Genomic DNA, 23,132 nt, shown 5'->3' with positions numbered 1-23,132 from the left:
CAATTTACAATTAGTTAGTTCAGTTCAATGTCTATCAATTGATATAATCAATGGCGTATTTAGGTAGGATTGGCAATGTCCGTATTTTATATTTTTGTTTTTTTGTATTTTTGGGTCCATGTCCGTATTACATGGAATAGGAAAATTTCCGTATTTGACAATTTCGGAGCTGCCTGAAAATTTCAGAGTCGGGAATCTCTAAAATCTTGGGCGAAAAGAACTGTGTGTTCAGCATATAACTTATATTATAGTCACTATTAATAAAGTTGGGTATGTTTTTAAGAAGTGTCTCATTTTTCTATTCCAGGGTTATTTTGGTTAGATCTAATATACGTAATTTAATTGTATGATTTATTATATTTGTGTTAATGGAAAAAAATGAAACTTTAGTTTCCAATAGTGTTTTAAATAATTGTTTGATAACCTAAAAAGGTGATTTTTAGGTAAGAAATTTCAAAATATTTATTCTGTGTTTGGACACCGTATCTTTGATGGGTCGTTATTTTAAGCCTTTGTCCGTATTTTGGATCCAAAAATTATGGCAACCCTAGATTTAGGCATTTTGTAGCCTAGGCAATTCAGAGTCGGAAGTCCCTTGCTATAGATATAAACTTTTATACAATTAACTTATTGGTCAAATATTGCATTTAGGAAATTAACAATCCAGAAATAAAACTAGGACATTGTTGTTATCTCCTGACTGAGAGTATTCATTCACCTATCAGCTGTAGTGAACGTTGAATCAGCAGTTTAGCATTTGACGTCACGCAACGCTTTGTGATCATTGTTAAGGGTGAACTATTTATTGAGTCGTTTTGACAAAATTTTGGTTTATTTTAGAATACAATGAAATGTACCAAACCAAACCAAACAGAAGACGTTAGAATAACAATTTAGAAAATAAAATAGTTTCAAATGTTGATTTATCTTTCTTTTGTGACCGTCTGAGTTCTGTGGTCTTTGGTGGTTTGTCTTGTTTGCCTAGTCGAAAATTCTACGCTGGGTATAACTTGCATATTTGAGTTTTGCTTTCCATTCAAAACTAATAATGCTGCAAAGTATTAATTTACAGTATACAGTATTTCATGTCAAATATTGAAGTTATTATTTTTGTTACAGAAAATTTGAGTCCTATTATAATTTTTCTATCGTCATTATCTGGATAAGTAAAAATTTGCTTTATATACTTCAGTGATGATTAATGAAATACTGCTTGATTTTACACCAATTAATCCTGGGATATTTGTACATTTCTTGTCACTTATTTTCGTTAATACGTTTACCTCCTAAAATTACCTTATTCATGTGTGTATAATGCGCGTGCTGCTTTGATAGGGGGAAAAATATATTCCGTCTATAATACGCAGCATACTAACCTAACGGCAGAAAATTCGAGAACGAATAGTAAAAGTTCAGTAGAAATCGTGATTCAGGAGGAAATTACGTAATCTAAATTACAGTATTAACTCATTCATATTACGGTCCCCTTACCAAAATACCATAAAATTAAAGTTTCTGCAATGTGTATTTTTCTCCACTAGAAAACTTCATTTTCTTCCTTTCTTTTTACCTTTTTTAACTTATCCATACCGTTGATATAATACAACTAATATAATGTCACTACGAAATAGATTAGGAAAACTTGGGTCAATGAGAGAAATAAGCTTGTAATATAAATTATCATCCAAGAATTTTTGACGGTTACCAGTTCGAGAGCATGTTTACCAATAGCCCTATTTCCTTTGGAGAAATTTAGTCCTATTATTAGTTTTTTTTCTTTTCGGTCGTCTTGACAGAATTCGCCGAAGTAAAAAATTACTGCCTACTTTTCTCATAATATGGCACGTAACAGTGCAATTACTTCATTTATTTTCCTTCTTAGTTCATTTTAATATTTGTACAATTTGATCACAAAATCTATGTGTGCGTTGTATGTACACAGAAAAAAATGGTGATTTAAAACAATTTATTTCGTCTATTACTGTTATCATATTATTTCAACACAAAAGCAACTTTTTTTCTATGCTATCAAAAATATTTATGAACTCTTAGTGATATTTCGTATTATAGTAGTTTTTATTTTTAGCTATAAGCAAAGCTTTATACGGCATATTTGACATTTATACTAAATAACAAGCAATGTATTACTTTTCCTGTAATGCTTCACTAAAATAACTTTGTAAGGGTATGAACTTTCTGACATTTACATAAGTAGAAGTCCTGCCATCTGTTGTTCATATATGCTCTAAAACAGTAAAAATACAGATTCTTACTGTCAGTTAATGGATATTTATATTATCCTAAGAAGGCGATAGCCTTAATGTTAAAATAACACATTAACAGTGGTAGGCAAATTGAGTTGTTTAAGCACTTATTTTTTGCTGTGTAGTGGCTTAGTGAAAGCTAGCATGGTTTCACTAAGTGGTCTGAAATATTGCACTGTATGTATACTGCGCATCCTACCTTTTGGACCTAATTTAAAAAATGCAGTATGTATGGAATTTTCAAGACATTTGTGTATACTTTTAGAAATTAAAGTAATACGTATATCTTTATCTTTTTGCACGGGAAACGGATATCTGGCAATAATCTAAAAGAATATGAATATGTATGTAATGAAGTCAATATTGGAGTAAATTTATGACGACACATTTATTAGCACGCTTACCTTACGAACACGCTATTGTATTTGACGTACGTTTTAAATAACATAATTGTTTGGATATAATTTTATTTTCATTCTGATGTCTTTCCTTCTTCATGGTTCATCTTGTATACATGCTCTTAATAAACCATTTTTCTAATGTAGCAAATCGCTGAAGTAATTTTTGTATTAATAAAACATATGTATGTTTTTGTTTCTAGAGTGGGGCTTTTGCAGTGTGCTGGTATAATATTTTCCACAACAGTTGTGATGGAAACAGCAAGCATTTTCTATATAAACGTCCCTCACATAGTCTGTCATTATTTCTTTAGTTTAATGAGTGCCTTATTGGTAAGTATCTAAACAGTCGTAAGATTAAAGAAAATTGGGGTCATATTTTAATTTTGAATCGTTTCATTTACAAGCAGTATATGCGTAAATGAAGTACGTGTGTCCTACAGATAACTATTACAGGAATGCTGTTTTAACTGATCAGCAAATAGGAAGTTACTGGCGATATGATATGGCGTAATGTGTAGTATTTTATTTTCATAGCAGCAAGGGGCAAGATACTATCCCGCGGAAAAATGCTTAAACTTATGTGACAGACAATACATCTGGAATCTTAAATATACTACAATATTGTCATTTGTACTATGTATACACGGTGTATTGTAATTTCTCTCATTTTTTAAAAATAATAATAACATATTATATTGGGAAAGTTTGAGATCATGGAAATATATTTTGTTAATTTTTCTGTGTTCTGGAAGCTAATTTATAAATATTATGTAGAGTAAGGGATCTAAATCTGATCCTCGTGGAACTCCAGACAGTTGAGAGTGTGAATTTATACCTTCTTCAAGGGTAAAAAAGGGGATAATTTAAAAGTTTAAATTCTTCTATTTTTTGTGGTTACTTAAATGTCACTCGATTAATTATATATCAAATTGATGCTTAATCTCGAAAAATGGTAACTTAAAAACTTACACTTAATATAATTGATAATTTATGAATGTCCTGTAAATTATATAGTTGTAAAGAACAGAAAGAACAGAAATTCTTAAGTTTGTTTATTCGAGGTAGATTCCGAAACTACTATATCGAATCAGGTTTTTTTTCATCATTGGATTGCACATTTTCTCCGGGTAAATATATTGTTAATATTATCACCATGTAACTAAAGTGAATGCATCAATGGGAAATGGAGGTGCAAAATGTAAAAAAAAAAAAAAAAAAAAAAAAAAACTAATTACGCGTAATTAGTAGATAGTTTCTTTCCGTTTAATTCTTTATGCATTACCTTACTGTTTGATTACCCGCATGTAAGTTTTATGTAGGATTAGTGTACAACCATAGTGTCTATTTTTGTGTGTACTTTCTAAGTATTGTTAATATTTACGGGCAAAAGTGCTATTTTAAAGGCACGAGCAATTACGAAGAAGAAAATATGAAATTATTTAAATATTACTATCATATCGTGTTATTTTCTTAATTTCGTTGCTATAACGGCTTGTTTATCTGCTTGATGCCGTTGTTATAGTAACTAAGAAAGATAATATAGAGCCATCTTGCATAGACTGTATGTAAAATATTTTAATGTGAGAAATAAGATATATGTTGAAAGTGAATATATATATATTCAAAAGTGCATAATTGTGTTGTTTAATTCATGATAATCAAGTGAATTGTATAAATATACATTTGAAACCAGGGAAAATAACGTAACGAAAGTAAATAACGTTACATATTTATATGGTGCCGAAACCGTGGAACTTTGAGATTAGTCAGAAGTATTAGTAAACTATCTCAATCAGTATCACGGATTATCTATTACTACGTAATAAAAGAAAAATATACCGAAGACTTAAAATGGATATCAATACAGGAGTTGAAGATGTCGATATTTCAGCAATTGAGACTCCAACGGATGTAATTAATCTTTTGAGACAGTTAGAACAGCAGATGAATTCCATAACACAACACATGGATTCCAAATTAAATACCAAATTAGAACAAGTGGCACAGCCAATAGGACAGCAAATTGATTCCAAATTGGATACCAGATTGCAACAAGTGGCACAGCAAATAGGACAGCAGATGGATTCCAAATTGGATTCTAGATTGGAACAAGTAACACAAAACTTTGATTCCAGATTGGAACAAGTGACACAACAAATAGGACTGCAGATGGATTCCAGATTGGAACAAGTAACGCAGCAGATAAATACTAAATTGGAAATAACCGATAATAGAATAGAACAAATTATTCATAGCTTTGCAGTAGTGAGAAGTACTGTAGATGTAGTCGAAACGCAAATAAAAACGAACATAGAAACCAAATTCGACGGCTTCAAGAAGAGATTCATACCATCAAAGAGAAAATCAATACGGCCCAGTGTAATCCTGATCCTGCCCTTAACGTTGTGTATGAAGAACATAGGAGAAATGTGTCAAGATCCTGTAATGAAGATAACAACTCGTCAGAAGTTTATTCTGAAAGGGAGGTTACCATCTCAAATACTGAAGACGAAGAAAGAAGACCACGTCGCAGGAACCGTACACACGTAAAACCCCGACATCTAAGGTATTTTAGTAATAATAACAGTCGTGTGAAATTCAATGAAATAAGATCATTAACTAAATTCACCGGCAGATCTGAGGACATCCCAGCGAGTACATTTTTACAGAAATTGGAGGAAGAGTGTGAATTAATTGGAATAGATAAGACTAACTTTATCAAAATCCTACCGCATATTTTGTTACCACCTTGTTCGGTGTGGTACAAAGCAATAAGAGGTAGTCTGCGTAATTATTCTGATTTTAAAAATGTGTTGTTAGCAAATTTCGAGAAAGATTTTATGTTAGCAGACCGGGATGCCTAATTAGGAACCGATGTTTTGATCCTAAAGTAGACAAAAGCCTTACAGATTTTGTAGTCTCTGCGTATAATGACTTGAAACAGATCAATCAATATCAGCAGGAATCACGTATTATCGCATCAATAAGAATATTATTTCCGTTTAGGCTACAGCAAGGATTGATCTCTTCGCAATGTATTAATTTTAATCACTTAATAATGATAGTTCAAAATTATGAAAGTCAGACTAGATTGCAAGGTAATAGAAATCAAGCTATGTTCCTATTCGAAATATCAGTGTTAGAGAAGATTGTAATCATAATACGAGAAGTAATGTTAGATTTTCTCGTAATGGCAATACGACCGAACCTAATTTCAGAAGAAACAGAAATAATAATCGTACCGTTTTTCGGAATAATGTAAATAATCGAGCTAATTTCTTACGAACTGCCAGATTTTGTAATAATTACATAGGTGACAGAAATTTTCGAAATACAAACCAAAGCAGTGTTGCCACACTTGGTACACTTGTACCAAATTCAGCCCATTTTGTTATTCATTGGCCCGTTGGTGCCACGAAGGCATTTCCAGCCCCTTTTGTGAAAAAGTTGGTACAATTAGACCCAATTTAGCACCATTTAACAAATACTTGTCACATTTTCAGAAGTGTCAGTAAAACTCATACATCTCACGTTACTCATACTGTGTATTGGACTGTTAAAAAATGCTGCTGAACATTCATTCTGTGACGTTGCACCGCATAAAGCTACGAACTTTGTGTGGAAAATTCGTAATTCGAACTATACCGAGAAATAAATAACGCTAGAAGGGCGCATCCGCGTATGAAGGAGACGAGAAAGAAGCACTGAAATGAAAATTTTAACATGAAAACTTTAAAAAACACACACACACACGTTGAATCAAGTGATGAATATTCTGAAGAAGAGCAGCGTTTGCTCAAGTAAGTCTTGTTTCATCTACTTCATCGGTTGTTCGGGGTCCTATTTGGATGTTTTTAAAAAGAGCACTTTCTTGATTTGGACTCCTGGAAGAAGGGGAGGGGGAGTGTTCTAGAACTTTACCTCTTTTAGTTTTGTGTTATAGAACCATGTATTACACTAGTATAAAAGAATGAATTCAGCCCTTTTTGTTTCAATTTGGTACTATTTTTCAGCCCACTCCAAAGCTAGGACTGTGGCAACACTGAACCAAAGAGTTGGTGGAGTAAATAACATACCAGACTGTATTCAAAATTGTGCTAATCAATACAACCTACTCGAATCTTTTGACAATGCTAATTTAAACTAAATTCGGATGACGTGAAATGGGTTAAAGCCACGTTATCAATTTATTCGCAAGAATATAAAAACAGTGATTTAAACTTAACCTCTACAGACCTGAATTTTTTTTACTGTACCAAAAAATTATTTCTGAATATATTCTAGTTAAATATATGTAGTTCGGTGTATTAAAAGAAATTTCTTATTAAAAAGTGCCACAGGAGGACAGGGAGGGCATGTGCTCATTTGAGTACTTTTGGGGCGTACTACATGTATTTATTCTAAATATAAAAATAAATAAAGGATTTTTTTGCTAGGAATGAGGCAAATATTAGCAGCTAGTTATCAATAAAAATTTCGTTTTCAAGCAGAAGTCTTTCTTTTAACATCATTCAAGATCCATTCAGTATGAGTATAATTACTCCTGAGAATTTGGTTGAATTCACTCCATACCATAAACGACTTTTTGCAAATGTCAAATGAAAAATCGAATGTTAATGACAAAAATATTGTTGTAGTGATTACAACAAAGTTAGAACAAAGTAGGCCATATTGTTGTGATGTATCCTAATAAAATAAGAAACAAAGAAGATATATTAATTGTATATTTACCTTCAGTACCTTATAAGATAAGCTGCTATTATAATCATATACCGTCAATGTTTCATTAGAACAATCATACATTTTACATGAGGAGAATAACTTTAACGAGAACACTCTTATTGTCCTCAACTACCACATTGATCTAATTCATACATGCTGTGCTCCCATATCATGTATCTTTTTGGTGCTTCATTTGGAAAACAAGAAATGAAATCTAATCCCATCTTAGTCTGCTGAGCATCATACCCTGATACGGTACTGGTGTTGATTTCATTCAATGTGAAGTCACTATTGCTGGCTTTATTGTCGTCTGATATTGAAATGTCACTAGGACATTACCTAAATTTGTAGAACATGGCCAGGGTTATGCAGTACTTTTCTTCTGTAAGCTCCTGAAATAAATTAAGAACAATTGCTTAGAATTTAAGTAGCTACTGCTGAACATTACTCCATAAAAGAAATTTACTTGAATTTAGTCGCAAGCAAAGAAAAACTGGTAAAATTAAAACAAAGAAAGAGCGCAATTTAATATAGAAATATTTAGAAATTATAGTAGCGATCATCTCTCATGATATTCCAGCAGTTACAACTTTCATTAACACTACTTAATCGGAAAACAAGTTAAAAGTATAAACAGAGGAAGGACAAAATCAATGCTATGGTCGATAACTTCAATTACGGCTTACGCCCGTAGCATGAATAGATGTAAAACTTTATAAAGAGAATATTACAATAAAAGCCTATTTTATTACATTATATATATTTCAACTGCTTTTAACACATCTTCTTAATCCAGTATGTAGTGCATATTTATTTCTAAATGCATCTAAAACAAAACAAAACTTAAAATAGCTTTTGAGAGATAAAAAATATCTAGCAATATGAAAAGTACTCAAATGAGTACAGGGGAATAATATGTATACATAAGTCCCGAAGTACTCATCTGAGTACATGTTAATTTTTACTATGTTCTGAAATGTACAGAACGTCCCTGCTACAAATAATATCTTTATATCAAGAAGTTGATATTAAATAGCAAGAAAATAATTTTTTGAACCATGTCGAAGGTAAATAAAAGAATATACTCGCGCTTTTTTGTCAGGACCTTCAATCCTTTCCTCTCGTGCTGCAGCCATTCTTCTGAATCTTACATTGTATGCTCAATGCTGCCATCCAATAGACCCAGAGTGCGCTAAATGTGTCCGAGAATAAGTACTTGAGTAGCAAAACGTGTAAGAACGCGATTGAAATGAAACAACATATATTTACGTAGTATTAAAATGAATGTACTCAAATGAGTACTAGGGGACCGTAGAGGTTAAAGGATAATGTTTCAAATCTTTTAAATAATAGCAACAAATAATATAGTATGATTATTCTTTTTGTGATATTAATTAGTTCTTGTTTTGTTTCACTTTGAATATTGTTATGATTTCATTATAATTTTTACTTCGGTTCATATACTATGCAATTACATCTATGCATCGATATAAATATTGTCTATCAAGTTTATGTTAAATATGCCCGAATAAATTAAACATGTTACGTTGTATTTTAACTTACACAAACTTTATTGTTAACGTGTATAAATGGCATTGAATTAAAGAATCTATTTAGGGTTTAAAATAACCAACAAATTTACCACATTTTGAATATGTCCTTCTCGTCCATAGAATTAAAATAAAATTGATTATTGAATAAATATAAGAATGATATTGTGATAAAATGAAAATAATATATTTTATGAATTGTAATTTTTATACGGGGGATATTCAAAAGGTAAGGTAACTATTGTACATGAAATGTCTAACAGTCCAGGATTCTTTCTTTAATTGTGATCAATTTAAAGAAGTCCCATAGTTTGGGAGCCATTATACGACTATAGTGTCTATTTTTGTGTTTACTTTTCAAGTATTGTTAATATTTACGGGCAAGAGTGCTATTTTAAAGGCACAAGCAATTAAGAAGAAGAAGAAATATAAAGAAATAATTTAAATATTTTTATCATATCGAGTTATTTTCTTAATTTCTTTGCTAAGACGACTTGTTTATCTGTTTGATGTCGTTGTTATGGTAACTAAGATAGTGTATCTTGTATAGAATGAATGTATAATATTTTAATGTGACGAACAAAGTATATGTTGAAAGTGAATATATATATATATTCAAAAGTGCATAATTGTGTTGTTTAATTCATGATAATCGCCTGAATTGTATAAATATACATTTGGAACCAGGGAAGATAACGTAACGAAAGTAAATAACATTACAAGTGATGATGTTCATTTTAATGGAAAAACACTTTTGATAGGGGATAGTTTAATAGTACTTATCAGGGAGAGGATCTCACAAATTTCCATGAAAAGTGATAATTGCATCGCATGAAATAAGGATGAATTTAAGGGTTTTGGATCCGATGGAATATAATATCTTGTTGTCGTCTTTCGGAAGAAAACATAGAGGCAATTTTGGTCAACAGTTTAGAATATGTTTCATCTATGAGATAATAAGCGACCACACTGGAATGTTTACTCATATCACATAAAATCATTCTTTTTTCCTCTTACAAGAATCTAATTATAAACAAAAATTTAAAGTCTGTTTGATGCCATATTACTACATAAAAGTGGTTTTGTGTGTTTAAAATTTTCGCTAAAGTTAATTGTTCTCTTGAATTGACTGTAAATAATTCTGACCGAGAAAACAAATAATATTGTTCTGTTGCAGGGGTTCATTATTTTCTTATGCTACATTTTGAAGAGTGAAACACCTATTCATATTCAGGTAATGCTGAAATTGGACTTCAAGAATGCTATTGATATGGATGACACTTCAGACTCTCTTGATAACCCTTTAAAACGTAAGTTAAACAGAAAGTATCATTAAATTAGTTAATTAATCACATTATTGAAAACCTTACATCATTTTCTTGTGGGCTCAACAAAGCGTCTCAAGTAGCAGAAAAAGAAAAAGAAAAGAAAAGGAAGAAAGAAATAAAAAAGAAAAGATAAATAGAAGCAAAGAAAAGATACAATGGAGAGAAACCATCGGACGGTGGGCTAATCGTTGGAGTGGAACACCAAACTTTTATTAATGTAGGGCCTTCAGCTAATCTTTGGAGTGAAACCCAAATATTTAATAAAGTAGAGCTTTCAGCTAATCGTTGGAGTGCAAAGCCAAACATTTATTAAAATAAAACGTTCAGCTAACTGTTGGATTGGAAAGCTAAATATTTATTAAAGTAGGGCTTTCAGCTAGTCGTTGGAGTGCAAAGCCACATATTTGTGAAAGTAGGACCTTCAGCTAATCGTTGGAGTGCAAAGCCAAATATTTATTAAAGTAAAGATTTAAGCTAATCGTTGAAGTGAAACGCCAAATATGTATTAAAGTAGGGCCATCAGCTAATCGTTGGAGTGATTCGATAACCATTTATTAATGGAGGGTCTTTAGCTAATCTTTGAAGTGAAAGCCAAACATTTATGAAAGTACAGGACCTCCAGCTAATCGTTGGAGCTCAACGCCAAACACTTATTAAAGAAGGGCCTTCAGCTAATAGTTGGAGTGAAAAATCATACATTTATTAATACTAGGTTTTCAACATTATCAGTTAGGGAATTTGCGGAACTTCGACCAGCAAAGTAGCATAGTATGTCCAATGGTGGGAGATTGTATTTCCCACAAACACGTAGAACCTACATAATGTATACGAAAGACCAACATCAGTAGTTGTTCCTTATTCCACTGTAAAATATTTCGTATAGTTATCGTTGACTAGTTGCTAGTATAAGATTATCACAAATGCACCGCTTTTCGGAATGCCATCTACTTTTAATGGCCAATCATTTGTCATTACTATCCCAGCAATTTTTAACATTACTTTGAAGCTCAGCAAGAATTTTCTGCAAAAACACGAATCTGTTGTCAGAATTCAGGTTCTTTTATTTTCATTTAACACCGCCTTACATTCTTATTTTCTACACTGAACTCAAGTTCTTAATTCAAGAATTACTTCCATTCTCTCATGATACTGGATTAACATTGAAAATTCTGAGTTCTCATTGGAATTCGATTCATGGGCTCATCTTCATCATAGTACTCTGCCATTACCTAGGTATCGACAAGTCACTTGCTGAAACCGAGAAGCTTCCATGTTCCATGATTTACCGCTAACTTCTTCGTTTTCACGTACGATTTTTCTGTTTTGATATCGTCCATTAACTGTAGTCTGCTTCGTCCCTCCATCTCTTTCTTGGCACTATACCCTCTACCACGAAAGTTCTTTCTTAGCATCCTATCCAGTTTCTCTTCCTCTTCTTACGGGGGCAGACTACTAAATATTTTTGAATAACTAATATTTTTTTTCTTTTGCCCTATTTCGTAAGTGGAAAGAGGTAATAAAATGTAACTTACCACAATAATAGATAATATTATTCTACACTCAAAAATACGAATTGGAAGAATTTTGAGTGTTGCTATTCATAGAAATTACAGTGTAACCAGAATTTGAATTACTCATAAATCTAGGTTATGACAGCGACTAGAAAAATGAACTCAACGGCAGTTGATGACTTATCATGCTGTCTATGTTTCTTGTTTACTAGTTTTTAGATAATGTTTCTCTTTATTTTGTAATAACTTACTTATTTTGTAATAATTTATGTAAGATTTATAAAATAAATAGAAATATTATTTAAAAAGTAGTAAACAAGAAACATAGACAGAACGATAAGTCATCAATTGCCGTTGAGTTCATTTTTCAAGTCGCTGTTTTTACCTAGATTTTTGAGTAATTTAAATTCTGGTCACACTGTAATTTCTATGGATAGCAACACTGAAAATTCTTCCAATTTATATTTTCAGGATGTAGAATAATATTATATATTACTGTGGTAAGTTACATTTTATTACCTCTTTCCACTTACGAAAAACGGCCAAAAGAAAAAATATTAGTTTTTCAAAAATATTTAGTAGTCTGCAGCCTTAATATCTGAAATTGTTCTTTTCTCCTCACCTTTTCTAACACCCTCTTATTCGTTTTCCGCTCGTCCCAGCTAATTCTCTTCATTCTTCTTCAAATCCATATTTCTAAAGCTTCCAGTCGTTCTTCATCATTTTTGCGTAATGTCCATGTTTCTGCCCCATAGAGAACAATACTCCACACGAAGCATTTTATGAGACTTTTTCTCAACTCTTTATTTAAGGGCTACGGCGATGGCAAGTATTTGACGAGAAGTAATCTGATGTAACGTAAGATCTTTTCCTTCTGGATAATTTTGTCGTCATTTCCAAAATTACACCTTATCGTACTGAATTTTGTTTTTAGTTAAGCATTCTTCTGTCACTCTTAAGATCACTCAAATGGAACTTATAATATTGTAATGTTAGTACGTCAGTATGTATGTAGCGTAGTCCGTTACTCCTCATGATAACTCTGGAACAGATGCAATCCGTTAACATTTTTAACGAGTAACGACTTATAACGCCCGTTAGTCCACACGATATCTCTTGAACGAAAGTGAATTTTTAGATTTGTTTTTTTGCAACAGAAATCTGAAGCAATTATCTCATCAGAGTCAATTTGTTAACATTTTCACGGTTACCGGTGACTTAAACGGTAGCTATCCATACCCCCACTTTCTACTATTCGAACAAAAGTAGTATTCACCGGTAGTAGATAGTTTCTTTCCGTACACATTTTGCCGTTACACATTTGAATTACACATTTCATCGTTAGATTGCAACAATCATTCTCCAACAGTAGAATATCTTGTTCATGAGGACAGATAGAAATGACAGAGCAAAGATAAAACTTCAGAGAATAATAAAGAGAAGAGATATGTGAAGCAGAAAAAGAAAAAGGGAAGGTGAAAGATACGAACAAAAAGACACAAATTTGTAATTTTTGACTCAGCCTGAAATTTTTGAAAATCAGTCACAGTCTGCTACGATCAAATCCATTCTAACATATTTTCCTTCGTTTCCAAAACAGAATGACAACTATTGCTACTAGTTACCTCAAACTAATAAAAACAGGTAGGTGTGTACAGCATATGTTGCAAAAATTTGAAAATTTATGGAACAAACTTGTGACAGATTTATTAAAATCGATTTTCTAGTTTAACTTTATTTTGCCTGACTCTCTTTACATTTAAATTTAAATTTGTTGTTATGTATATATATGTTTTGTTTTAAAACGAAGGAAAATATGTTAGAATGGATTTGATCATAGCAGACTGTGACTGATTTAATTAAATATATAAATTAATATATAATTTGAATATATGTAATTCAATTCTTGGTCTCTATGAATGATCATCCACTTTGTAACGTCTAACTGCCAAACTACTTGGGATAATGCTCGAGAGAGATAACAGAAAGACACAAAGAACTTTACTGGAACTGACAAGAATAGTCGACCTGAAAAGTTACAAATATTACAACACTTCACTTTTGAAATAATCAACTGGTAAGGGTACATAAATATGTAGGGCCTTATGCAGACTCGTTTTGACGTATGATTAGCGTCATATTAAAGGCCTGACTACTGCAGGAAACATATGTTAGTCAAACTTTTTAGTATGGTGCCAATCACGCGTCAGGACGACTCTACATAAGGCCTGTTGAGTCCATAGTCTTCATGATGCAAAAGTTGTATGCCACTGGTCTTGGATGGCATGTTTCTGTAGATGCTGGATTAAGCGCCATATGATATACGTAAATTATTCATGTAAATGTTAGTTTCAGATCATCTTTTTTTTTCTGTATCCAAAAACGGAATTCCGTTACGTGCAGTAAGTGTAACTAAAATTGCCGAAATGCAGCCATAATACAATATAGAGGTCCAAACCATTAGGAGTAGTGAATACAAGTGTTGGAAGTTAAACATTTATAAATTTTATTCTATTTATTTTGGTTCATTTTTATTCCTGGTCATGTTTCAGATACTCAAAACCTTAATAGCTGGAATTGCTAGGTCATATGTTAGTATTTAAAATTGAGTCGTCCAGTCCGAAAACAGCTCTTGTCCACTTACACAAAATCCCAGAAAATCGAGAAAAACTAGAATCGATGCGTTCTGTAGAACTGAAAATATTTGAGTATGTTCAAGGTTTTCACCTGAACACACTGAAGTATTCCCAGTTCTTTAAAACATGCATACACTACATTTTTTTTAAAGTTTTCTGGGATTTTCTGTAAATGGACCAGGGCCGTTTTCGATCTGGACGACTCAATTCTTGAAAATGACTAAAAGTACCATTTTATCTCATACAAACTTGAGAATTTCAAGAGATAGTGTTTTGTTTCCAATTTCCCCCTTGAGCACCGGGTTGTAATATGAGAAAGTATCATTTTATGAATTTCCGTTATACATAGGATAAAATTAGAGCTAGGCTATTAACACAGGTCTTTAATTCTTTCTGTTTCTTTCTGTATGCCAGAAAAAAACATCTATATTCCTGTAGAACAATAACAACCTGCTCTTTCCTTTCTCAACTACTTTGTTCTCTCACCCATCTTTTCATTATGGCGTTTGATATTTGGAATTAGGCTAGATCCTATGCTCACGTCCTTTGTCATACTTGTGATTTTATAACCAATCACGGAGTATCCTTTATGCCAAACATTCCTCAACTTTCTTTATCTTTAGATTATTCCAACTCTCGAATTTCTTCAACAATATTTCTTCCTGTATCTCGTTATTTACTCGTTATTTACTCGCGTTATTTACTTCCTTTTCGTAAACATACTCTTGACATCAAGGTTAATCGCGATATTTTCGATCTTCTCTTGATCTTTGTGTTTGTTACTCGTCTTCTAGTCTATCCCCTTGTTATATTTATTATACCTTCAATTTCTTCTCTAAAAATTACATCAACTTACCTTTTAATTTTATCTTCCCTTCCTTATGTATTTTTAGAAAACCTTCTATATATGGGATTCTCATTATCTCTTTACCAATTTATTTTATTTTCCTGTCACTTTACTGCTTCGGTAACATTCTTATCACTTATCCTCTCAGTGATTCATCATCAAGTTCTGAAATTTCTTTTCATCTCATTCTTCATGACAATAATCACACCTTTTTTATAATCTCGTTCAATCATTATGTATTTTGTATCTCCTATCCTTTCTTTTCCTTCTGTCATTCTCTCTGTCTAACAGAAACATTCTTTAGGATTGGTGCTATTCTTCTAACTCTGTCCTTCTTTGGATTGATAGTTAGACGAAGAGTAGTATCATTAGTTTGTTAAAATAATTATAAAAAAGACATTTCAATTGTTCTGTGTTAAGATTGATTCTGTGAGGTTTTTTTATTAATAATCTAATTTAGCAATGAATATAGTGTTTGGTGCTATGCTATATCTAGTTTGGATATATTACTGAATAAAGGTATTTGAGTAATCCATTAATTGTTGCAGTAACGTATCTAAACCAGATAGAACCAAATATTAGGTTCTGTACTAAATCAGATTGGTAATAAACTAATATTTAATGCATCATAATTAAAACATGAAATGCCTTGTCGTAACATAGTAATGATATTACCCTTCGTCGAATTATCAATCCAACATACTTTTGGTGAGGATCTATTATTCAGTAGCCTATACCACCTTCTTTATGTCAGTTTCCTTTCCTTTAAGCTTCTAATCTAAGATTAGAAAAACTTACTCTCTTGTATTCTTTGCTTCTCCTTACACCACTGTCTCCATCTTTGCGTTCTTTAATGTTTTTTCCTCTAGTCTGGTCCCATATTTGGATCCAATATTGTTCTCACAAATGGACAAGCTCCTAGTCATAAACTCTCTGATAAAAATACTTAATATATACAGTATTTTCTTTTAAAACTTCCTGCACCTTCCTTAGGTTCTCTCGTTTTCTTCTTTTCCCTTTTCTAACTTGCCCACATTATTTTTATAACGTGTTCACAATCTTGTATTTCGACATATTGCAGTCCACTCCTTCCCTATTGTGGTATATAATTTTCAATCTTTTGGCATCACTCCCTTTCCTAAACACTTCTTTAAAGTTCACTTTCTTGTTCTTCTTTCTTTCTGCTCACGTCCTTCCATCTGTTAACTTTCCTTTTCACTTCCGAGAAAAAAGTCCAACTTTTATCATAACCTTTTTCGGCCTTGTAATCATAATTATGTAGTTGTTAATAGAGACAACATTCATAAATTAATTATATTAAACAAGTTATTCAGGTGACCTGTAATTGAGAGCAAAAGTTTTGTGTGGTATGGAGAAAAATACCTTTGTTAGTATGAAATATGTCACTTCCATTTTGAACTTGTGATAATATTCATATGTTTTCCTCTCCAGGTTTAAAAAAGGATGTAATTGGAATTCATCATGGAGGCAATGGTCATAATCCACCAGAAATTATCCAGAAGAAACAAACAGAAATAGCACACATTTCTTCACTGGAATTAGGTGATCATGATTTTACTGGTGAAGGCTCCGAGAAACATATCCTCCACTCTGTCACGAAGATTAAAACTACAAACAAGTCACCAGCAATTAGTGATATATCATGCACGCAAGAAACATATCTACCTGCGAGTGAAAAACATTACGATGACAAAGAGTCTGAGAATAAAATAACCGACGATAAAACAGACGTTAATTTAGAAAATTATGATAGCAGCCCTAAGAAGTATAAAAATGAAATAAATAACGTGGACTCAACGGAACAGGAAAATTCGTGTATTCAAATTCCTGAACCAGATACCAAAATATTGAAAGGTATCGAACATTGGAAATTAAAAGGGTATTACACAACAAGGGACGGTGGCGAGAATTTACGACCAGAACCTGGACGATGTTATATTCGTGATTCTCCAGAAGTAGTGATTAGGGCGTGTGTCGAACTAGTTCCTCAGCGATCGTTTGACAATATTCCGACTATTCTAACATGTAGTGTGGATGTGGAACAACATAGAATAGAACTTACACAGACTGACGAGTCTACTCAATGTAGTAGTGAACACTCTAAGATTACACAGCCAGTGAAAACTCTTCTTCCAGAGCAGTACCTGATCCCCAGTGTATCCGAGCAGTCAAGTGTAGTGTCTGACGAACAAGGAAGTTCCGTATCAAAAGAACCTTCTGATGAATCTACAAGTAGTGAATGGACCATACAAAGCGCAAGTACCATGGAACGAAAGCAGCCGGAAGGAAGAGAGAAACCAGGGACAGATGAAAATATCGAAGGAATGCTCGACAGAATATCACACGACTTAGATTATCTTCTAAACCGCAATAGTAGTAGTAATAGTGAACTTAAAAACAAGACGGGACTTGATGTACACATTCAAAAACAAGAAGATGATGATGATGATGAAGATATATTTGTTATTGAATCAGACATAAGTTCAACGACTCATTTCTGAATTTGTAAAACATTGTTTTTTCCTATAATTTAAACTATTATTTGTATTGAATTCCTGTATTGTCTATGTTTTTACTGCATTTATTTCTATGGGGAATTATTTTCTTGTTTTTTCAATTAACATGAATTTGTAATAATTTGGTTCTACTAATTTCTTCTTAAAACAATTTAAATGTCCCTACTTCATCAAAGTCAAATTTGTTACATATAAAATGTTAATGTTTAATAATTAAATTTTAATACACTATATCCTCCTAGATCGTTGCCAAAATTTTTGGTGCGTGAGTAGAACATGACCTAAATTATTTTTACTAGCTTCAATTACCCGTTTCGCTGGGTTAAAATAAGGAAAATAGTAATATATTCAGTTAGACCATAACTTTTTTTTTTTTTTACTATTACTGAAGCACTCTCTGATATCGGTCATTTTCAATTATTTTTATATATTTCCCTCTCCCATCCCCCAAGCTACGAGGTTGATTTTTTTTATTTAAACGACATCGGAAGTGTTACTATTCATCTCAGCGACCCGACAACTATGCATTCGACACTAATATCGGTCATTTTCGATCATTTTTAAATATCTTCTCCCCTCCGCTTCTCTACGTTGCACCGTCAAACTAAAATGATAGAAAAAAGAACATTCTATGCTTGAATCTCATCTATGTTGGAAATTTGATCGAGATCGGACGGGTGGTTCAAGAATTATTAAGTCACAAACATAGTTACTTTCATTTTTATTTATATAGATTGTATTTATTTTTCCAAAGACTGTATCATAAGGGGGCAGAGGGGTTCAAATATTAATACAAAAATATTTGAATCTGACAAGCTCATCATTTTAGAATAAGACTCAGTACATAAATACCTCATTAATAAGGACACATGTCCCAAGTTTTCGAAACTTGATAGAGACGGATGTCGACATTTTCTATATAATTAAAAAAATAATGTAACGATGTTTGGCAACCGCCTCCTCCAAGACTTCTGCACTGGATTTGGTGATTTTTATTACATAAGAGGACCATTATCTCACTTAGGTTTCTATCATATTATCGGCATAGGGTAAGAAGGTATGTGGTGGGGGAAGGATGACATGCAAAATAATCGAAAACTGCCAATATTATTCTCTAATCCATGGTTTTCTGGGTCGCTGAGATTAATAGTGACATTCCCGATGCCGATACCACACCTCGTTGGCAGAAGAGGTGAGAGGTGGAATGGGGGTAACATAACGAATTTATATTACTACACTTTGATTGAAATGCGCATCCAAACAGGGGAAGGTATTCAAATACTTAAGCATGATCCTATTCTTCCCTTGCGAATAATGGACAGTTCGTAGCTAGCTTTTTAATTTATATATATATATATATATATATATATATATATATATATATATATATATATATATATATATCAAGGATCTTATAAAATAGAGGATCTGCCCTTATAACAAAATCTTGAAGCCATACGTCACAGTTTCGCCTTCCCTACTCTGCCCACTCCGCCCAAAGAATCGCAATGTTTTGAGCCAACAATCATGGCGGAAACGAAAGTAGCCAATCAGACGATGGCAGAAACGAGAGTAGCCAATCAGACGTGCCGATGCTCGGTTGTTTTTTGGCTTCATCGTTTTAATAGGATGAAGATACATATGGGCAGATCCTCTATTTATAACATCCTTGATATATATTGCAAATTCGTTCTTAAAAAATCAAGGGACATTTAACAAGACTTGAAATTAGTAAAATCAGATCATTAAACTTTCAGTTTATTTGAAAGAAAGCAGAAGAAGAGTTCCACTTGTAAATCAAAGGGATTAAAAAAAATAATGGTGCAGGTGCTGAACATCGTTAAGAGATTCAAGCAAGTGTAGAAAACAAAGTAATGGAGTTTCCTTTTAACTGTTCGTGTAAGTGTGATCATATAAATATAGTGTAAGCAGTAATTAATTCCAAAAATAATTGTTTTCGCAGGTGATAATTGTTTTGTAACTTATTTCCTGAAGAGAATTAAATATTTTAAAAACCAACATTTTACTTTTGTCGAGAAATTATATACGGCAGTAGTAGTTTGTAATGTGCAATTGTTTCTGTATGGCATCTATACCACTGTAAACTACTCTGTAAACAAACAATGTTGGTATGCTAACTTCTACAAAATGTTTGTTTGTACATGTTTCTAATTCGGAAATGTCCTTATTAAAGATTCTTATAGATTAATAATAAGGTGACCAGGGTTTAATTTACACCTGTGTAGATTTACCTTATTCAGTTACGAAAATTAACAATCATGGATAAATTTTCAACTAACTTCGCCTTATTCGTCAACTAACTTCGACATATTAAGTACTGTTTATTCCTTTAGACAAAGTTACAAGGGTGTAAGGTAATTAAAGATAGTTTGCGTATAATTCAACGAACTTACTTAAAAATAACCAATGTTAAGAATAACGGAAGTGCACAATATCACACCCGCAATCAATGTTGGAAGTGATTGTCTTCTTAGTGCTAGTCGAAACTAAACTCCTATTTTGCGCAATCTCTCCTACAGGGGTTGGGGAGACCACGTACATGAGTAGATGAGATTGCGCACAGCGGACCGAGAGTATCGGATCATACCTTGATCCAGCGTATAGTAACATATGAGATAAAATGAAATATATCACTTTAACATCCCACTATTATACCTTTAAGCTAAGGGAAACGATGATTAAAGGAAGTGGATGTTAATGGAAGAATCGGTGGAATGAGAAAGTGGGAGAAACGGAAATAACCCGAGAAAACCCACGGACACAATGTTGTTCACCACAAACATGCTTTGTCGGGTATCGAACTAAGGACCACTAAGCCACCATGCGACCCCCCTTCGTTCCGTATAGCAGCCACATCCTGACCCATAGTGTTTTAAATTTGTTATTCAGACAGACAGGGAGAGAGAGAGAGAGCGGGTGGGTATTTTCCTTGCCCTAAATACAAATAAAAAAATTGATTAAATACACGTTACCATTAAATAATCAGGTTATTAATGAAACATTTAATTACAAGATATGAACAAAATTATATTAATCATTTTTGAGAAAGTCGCCTGGGAAAAACTCACCCCAAAAGTAAACTACTTTTTGTACTTTTTGTTTATATCTTTAGGATAAATGATTTATCCCATATTGTTAGATTATTAGAGAACTATTTTTTTTATGAAATATGATCAAACTTACTTGACGTATTTTTTTGAGCAAATCTCCTTAAAAATATTCACCCCTTAACTACCTCTTATGGTTTTTTTATAGGACAAATGTGTTAAGCCATATTATCACGTTATTACTGAGATATTCATTTATGAAGTATGAACAATTCGCTTGAGAAAAACTTACCCTAAGACTAAATTATCTCTTGTGGACTTTTTCAGTACAAGTAAGTTATATCATTTTGTCAGGCTATTACTGAAACATTTTTTAAGGAAATATGAACAAAATAGATAGTCGTTTTTGAAAAGATCGCCTCGGAAAATCTCACCCTCAAAAGTAAAGTACCCCTTATTTATTTCTGTAGGAGAAATGAATTGTACCATATTCTCAGGTTCTTAATGAATCACTTATTTATGAGACATGAACAAAATCGTTAGAGCCGTAAAAGCAAAGAATGAAAATTTGAGTTTCTTGAATTTTCGTAGGTGAAAAACCAATAAATTCTGTGTAACCAAAATATTTTATACGATCAATGATTCAGCACAGCTAATATCCAAAGAAACCATTACAAAAAATTTTCCTACAAGATCCACCATTTCCCAACCGACGATCAACGATCCGTGCTACTTGGGATCAGGCATTCATTCTGAAAATTTTGTCCAGAAGGGCAAAATCAAGCGTGATGTGGCTGCACTAGAATATTATTTCCTACATGCCCTGCATTAGAACAACATGTAATAATACAAGGGAGGATCAGAAACGAAGATTACAAGGCTGATATTTCTGGAGTTTCGTCGGTGAAGAGTATGTGGTAATTTTAATACATGGGCTTGGCAATTGTTCAGAGTTTCCGCTACCCACCATCTACGGCGCTTAATCTCTTTCCAGCCTTAGAAAAAAGTGGATGTAAACAAACCCAGCTGACTACCAGTGGATCGATGACCAGTGATTGGTTGTTGGTCTCACTGCACTAATACCCTACCGCAATATAATCCTTACTAAAATAATAATTTCAAATGAAAATATCCGAATTTGTCCTGTATTTTGTGATAATAAACGCAATATAATATTTAAAAACAGATGTAGCTTTATTTCAACCTCACCCGTCCTTGGACAAAAAGTATTTACTGCGCATGCGTATGCGTTCGCGCGCCGACCCCACTCATTTGAAATTGTACAGCCGCAGCAAAAACACCTGCAACATGAGCATGTAAGTTTATTGTGAAATTACGCCTAACAGCGCAGTGAATCAACATAACGTCGAAATGGTACGAATCACGCCGGGAGAAACTTCAGTGTCCTCACCTGCACACTTATTTTGGATCAAAAGACTTCGTCGTTTCATAATAAAATTGCATGCTCATGTTACAGGTTTTTTGCTACGGACTGTAGAATCCAGAGTGTTCCATGGCGAAAAAGTGTTACAATAATCCACCTTCCTCTCGTGTTATAAAACACAAAAGTGAACAACAGGAACAGAGGCAATCTCATTTATATAACGATTTAAGAAAATATGTATTTCCAACATAACAGTAGTCAGTGTCAGTGCGCTAATTATATACCAACCAACAGAGCCTTACACTTTGGAAATTATCCGACGACAATAAGCTAGCACAAGATAATAATCTTGCTGTTCACGTCTCCCTCTGCCGAAGCGCGTGTGAGAGGCGGAGTAATACATTTAGCTTTGTTTACATCTACTTTATTCTAAGGCTAGAAACACTTTAGTTGTAGGTAAACACAAATGCGAATCGTTTTGAAAACTGCTCTCGCACAGAAATCCGGTCAGTTATTCGATTTCTGTGGGTGAAACATGTAACTGCGGCTGAAATTCACAGGCAGCTGGTAGACGTTTACGGAGAGACAGTAATGTGTCGTAACCATGTCGCAGAATAGTGTCGAAAATTTGCGGTTGGTAAAGAGAACGTCACAGATGAGGAGCACAGTGGCCGACCCAGCAAAGTATCAACATGTTTGAACACAGCTTGCGTGGACGAACTGATTCAGGATTACAGGAGGATCACGTTACAGCATCTGATGGCAGAATTAGGAGTGTCGTTCGAAAGCGTTCGTCACATTGTGCACGATATTGCACAGTACTGAAAAGTTTGTCCTGATGGATTCCACGTAATCTGCCCAACCAACACAAGGATAAGGGCACG

The 23,132-nt window shown here is 33.0% G+C and overlaps 1 protein-coding gene across 4 annotated transcripts in view; it reads left to right on the top strand.

Moving 5' to 3' along the window:
* LOC145676051 (uncharacterized) overlaps positions 1 to 18,171 on the top strand; it is a 554,345-nt gene extending 536,174 nt beyond the window's left edge. For all 4 annotated transcript variants that reach the window (XM_081746908.1, XM_081746905.1, XM_081746907.1 and 1 more), the window contains 3 exons: positions 2,866 to 2,995; positions 10,115 to 10,247; positions 16,712 to 18,171. In XM_081746908.1, coding sequence (XP_081603034.1) covers positions 2,866 to 2,995; positions 10,115 to 10,247; positions 16,712 to 17,781 — 1,333 coding nt within the window. In that variant the 3' untranslated portion in view covers positions 17,782 to 18,171. The remainder of the gene's footprint in view (positions 1 to 2,865; positions 2,996 to 10,114; positions 10,248 to 16,711) is intronic.
* The last annotated feature ends 4,961 nt before the right edge of the window (positions 18,172 to 23,132 follow it).

Source organism: Thermobia domestica, chromosome 18, assembly GCF_964235325.1.
Source record: "Thermobia domestica chromosome 18, izTheDome1.hap1.1, whole genome shotgun sequence".
NCBI classification, from domain to species: domain Eukaryota; kingdom Metazoa; phylum Arthropoda; class Insecta; order Zygentoma; family Lepismatidae; genus Thermobia; species Thermobia domestica.
The sequence above is the reverse complement of the archived record's forward strand: the minus strand, read 5'-3'. Positions and strand labels throughout refer to the sequence as shown.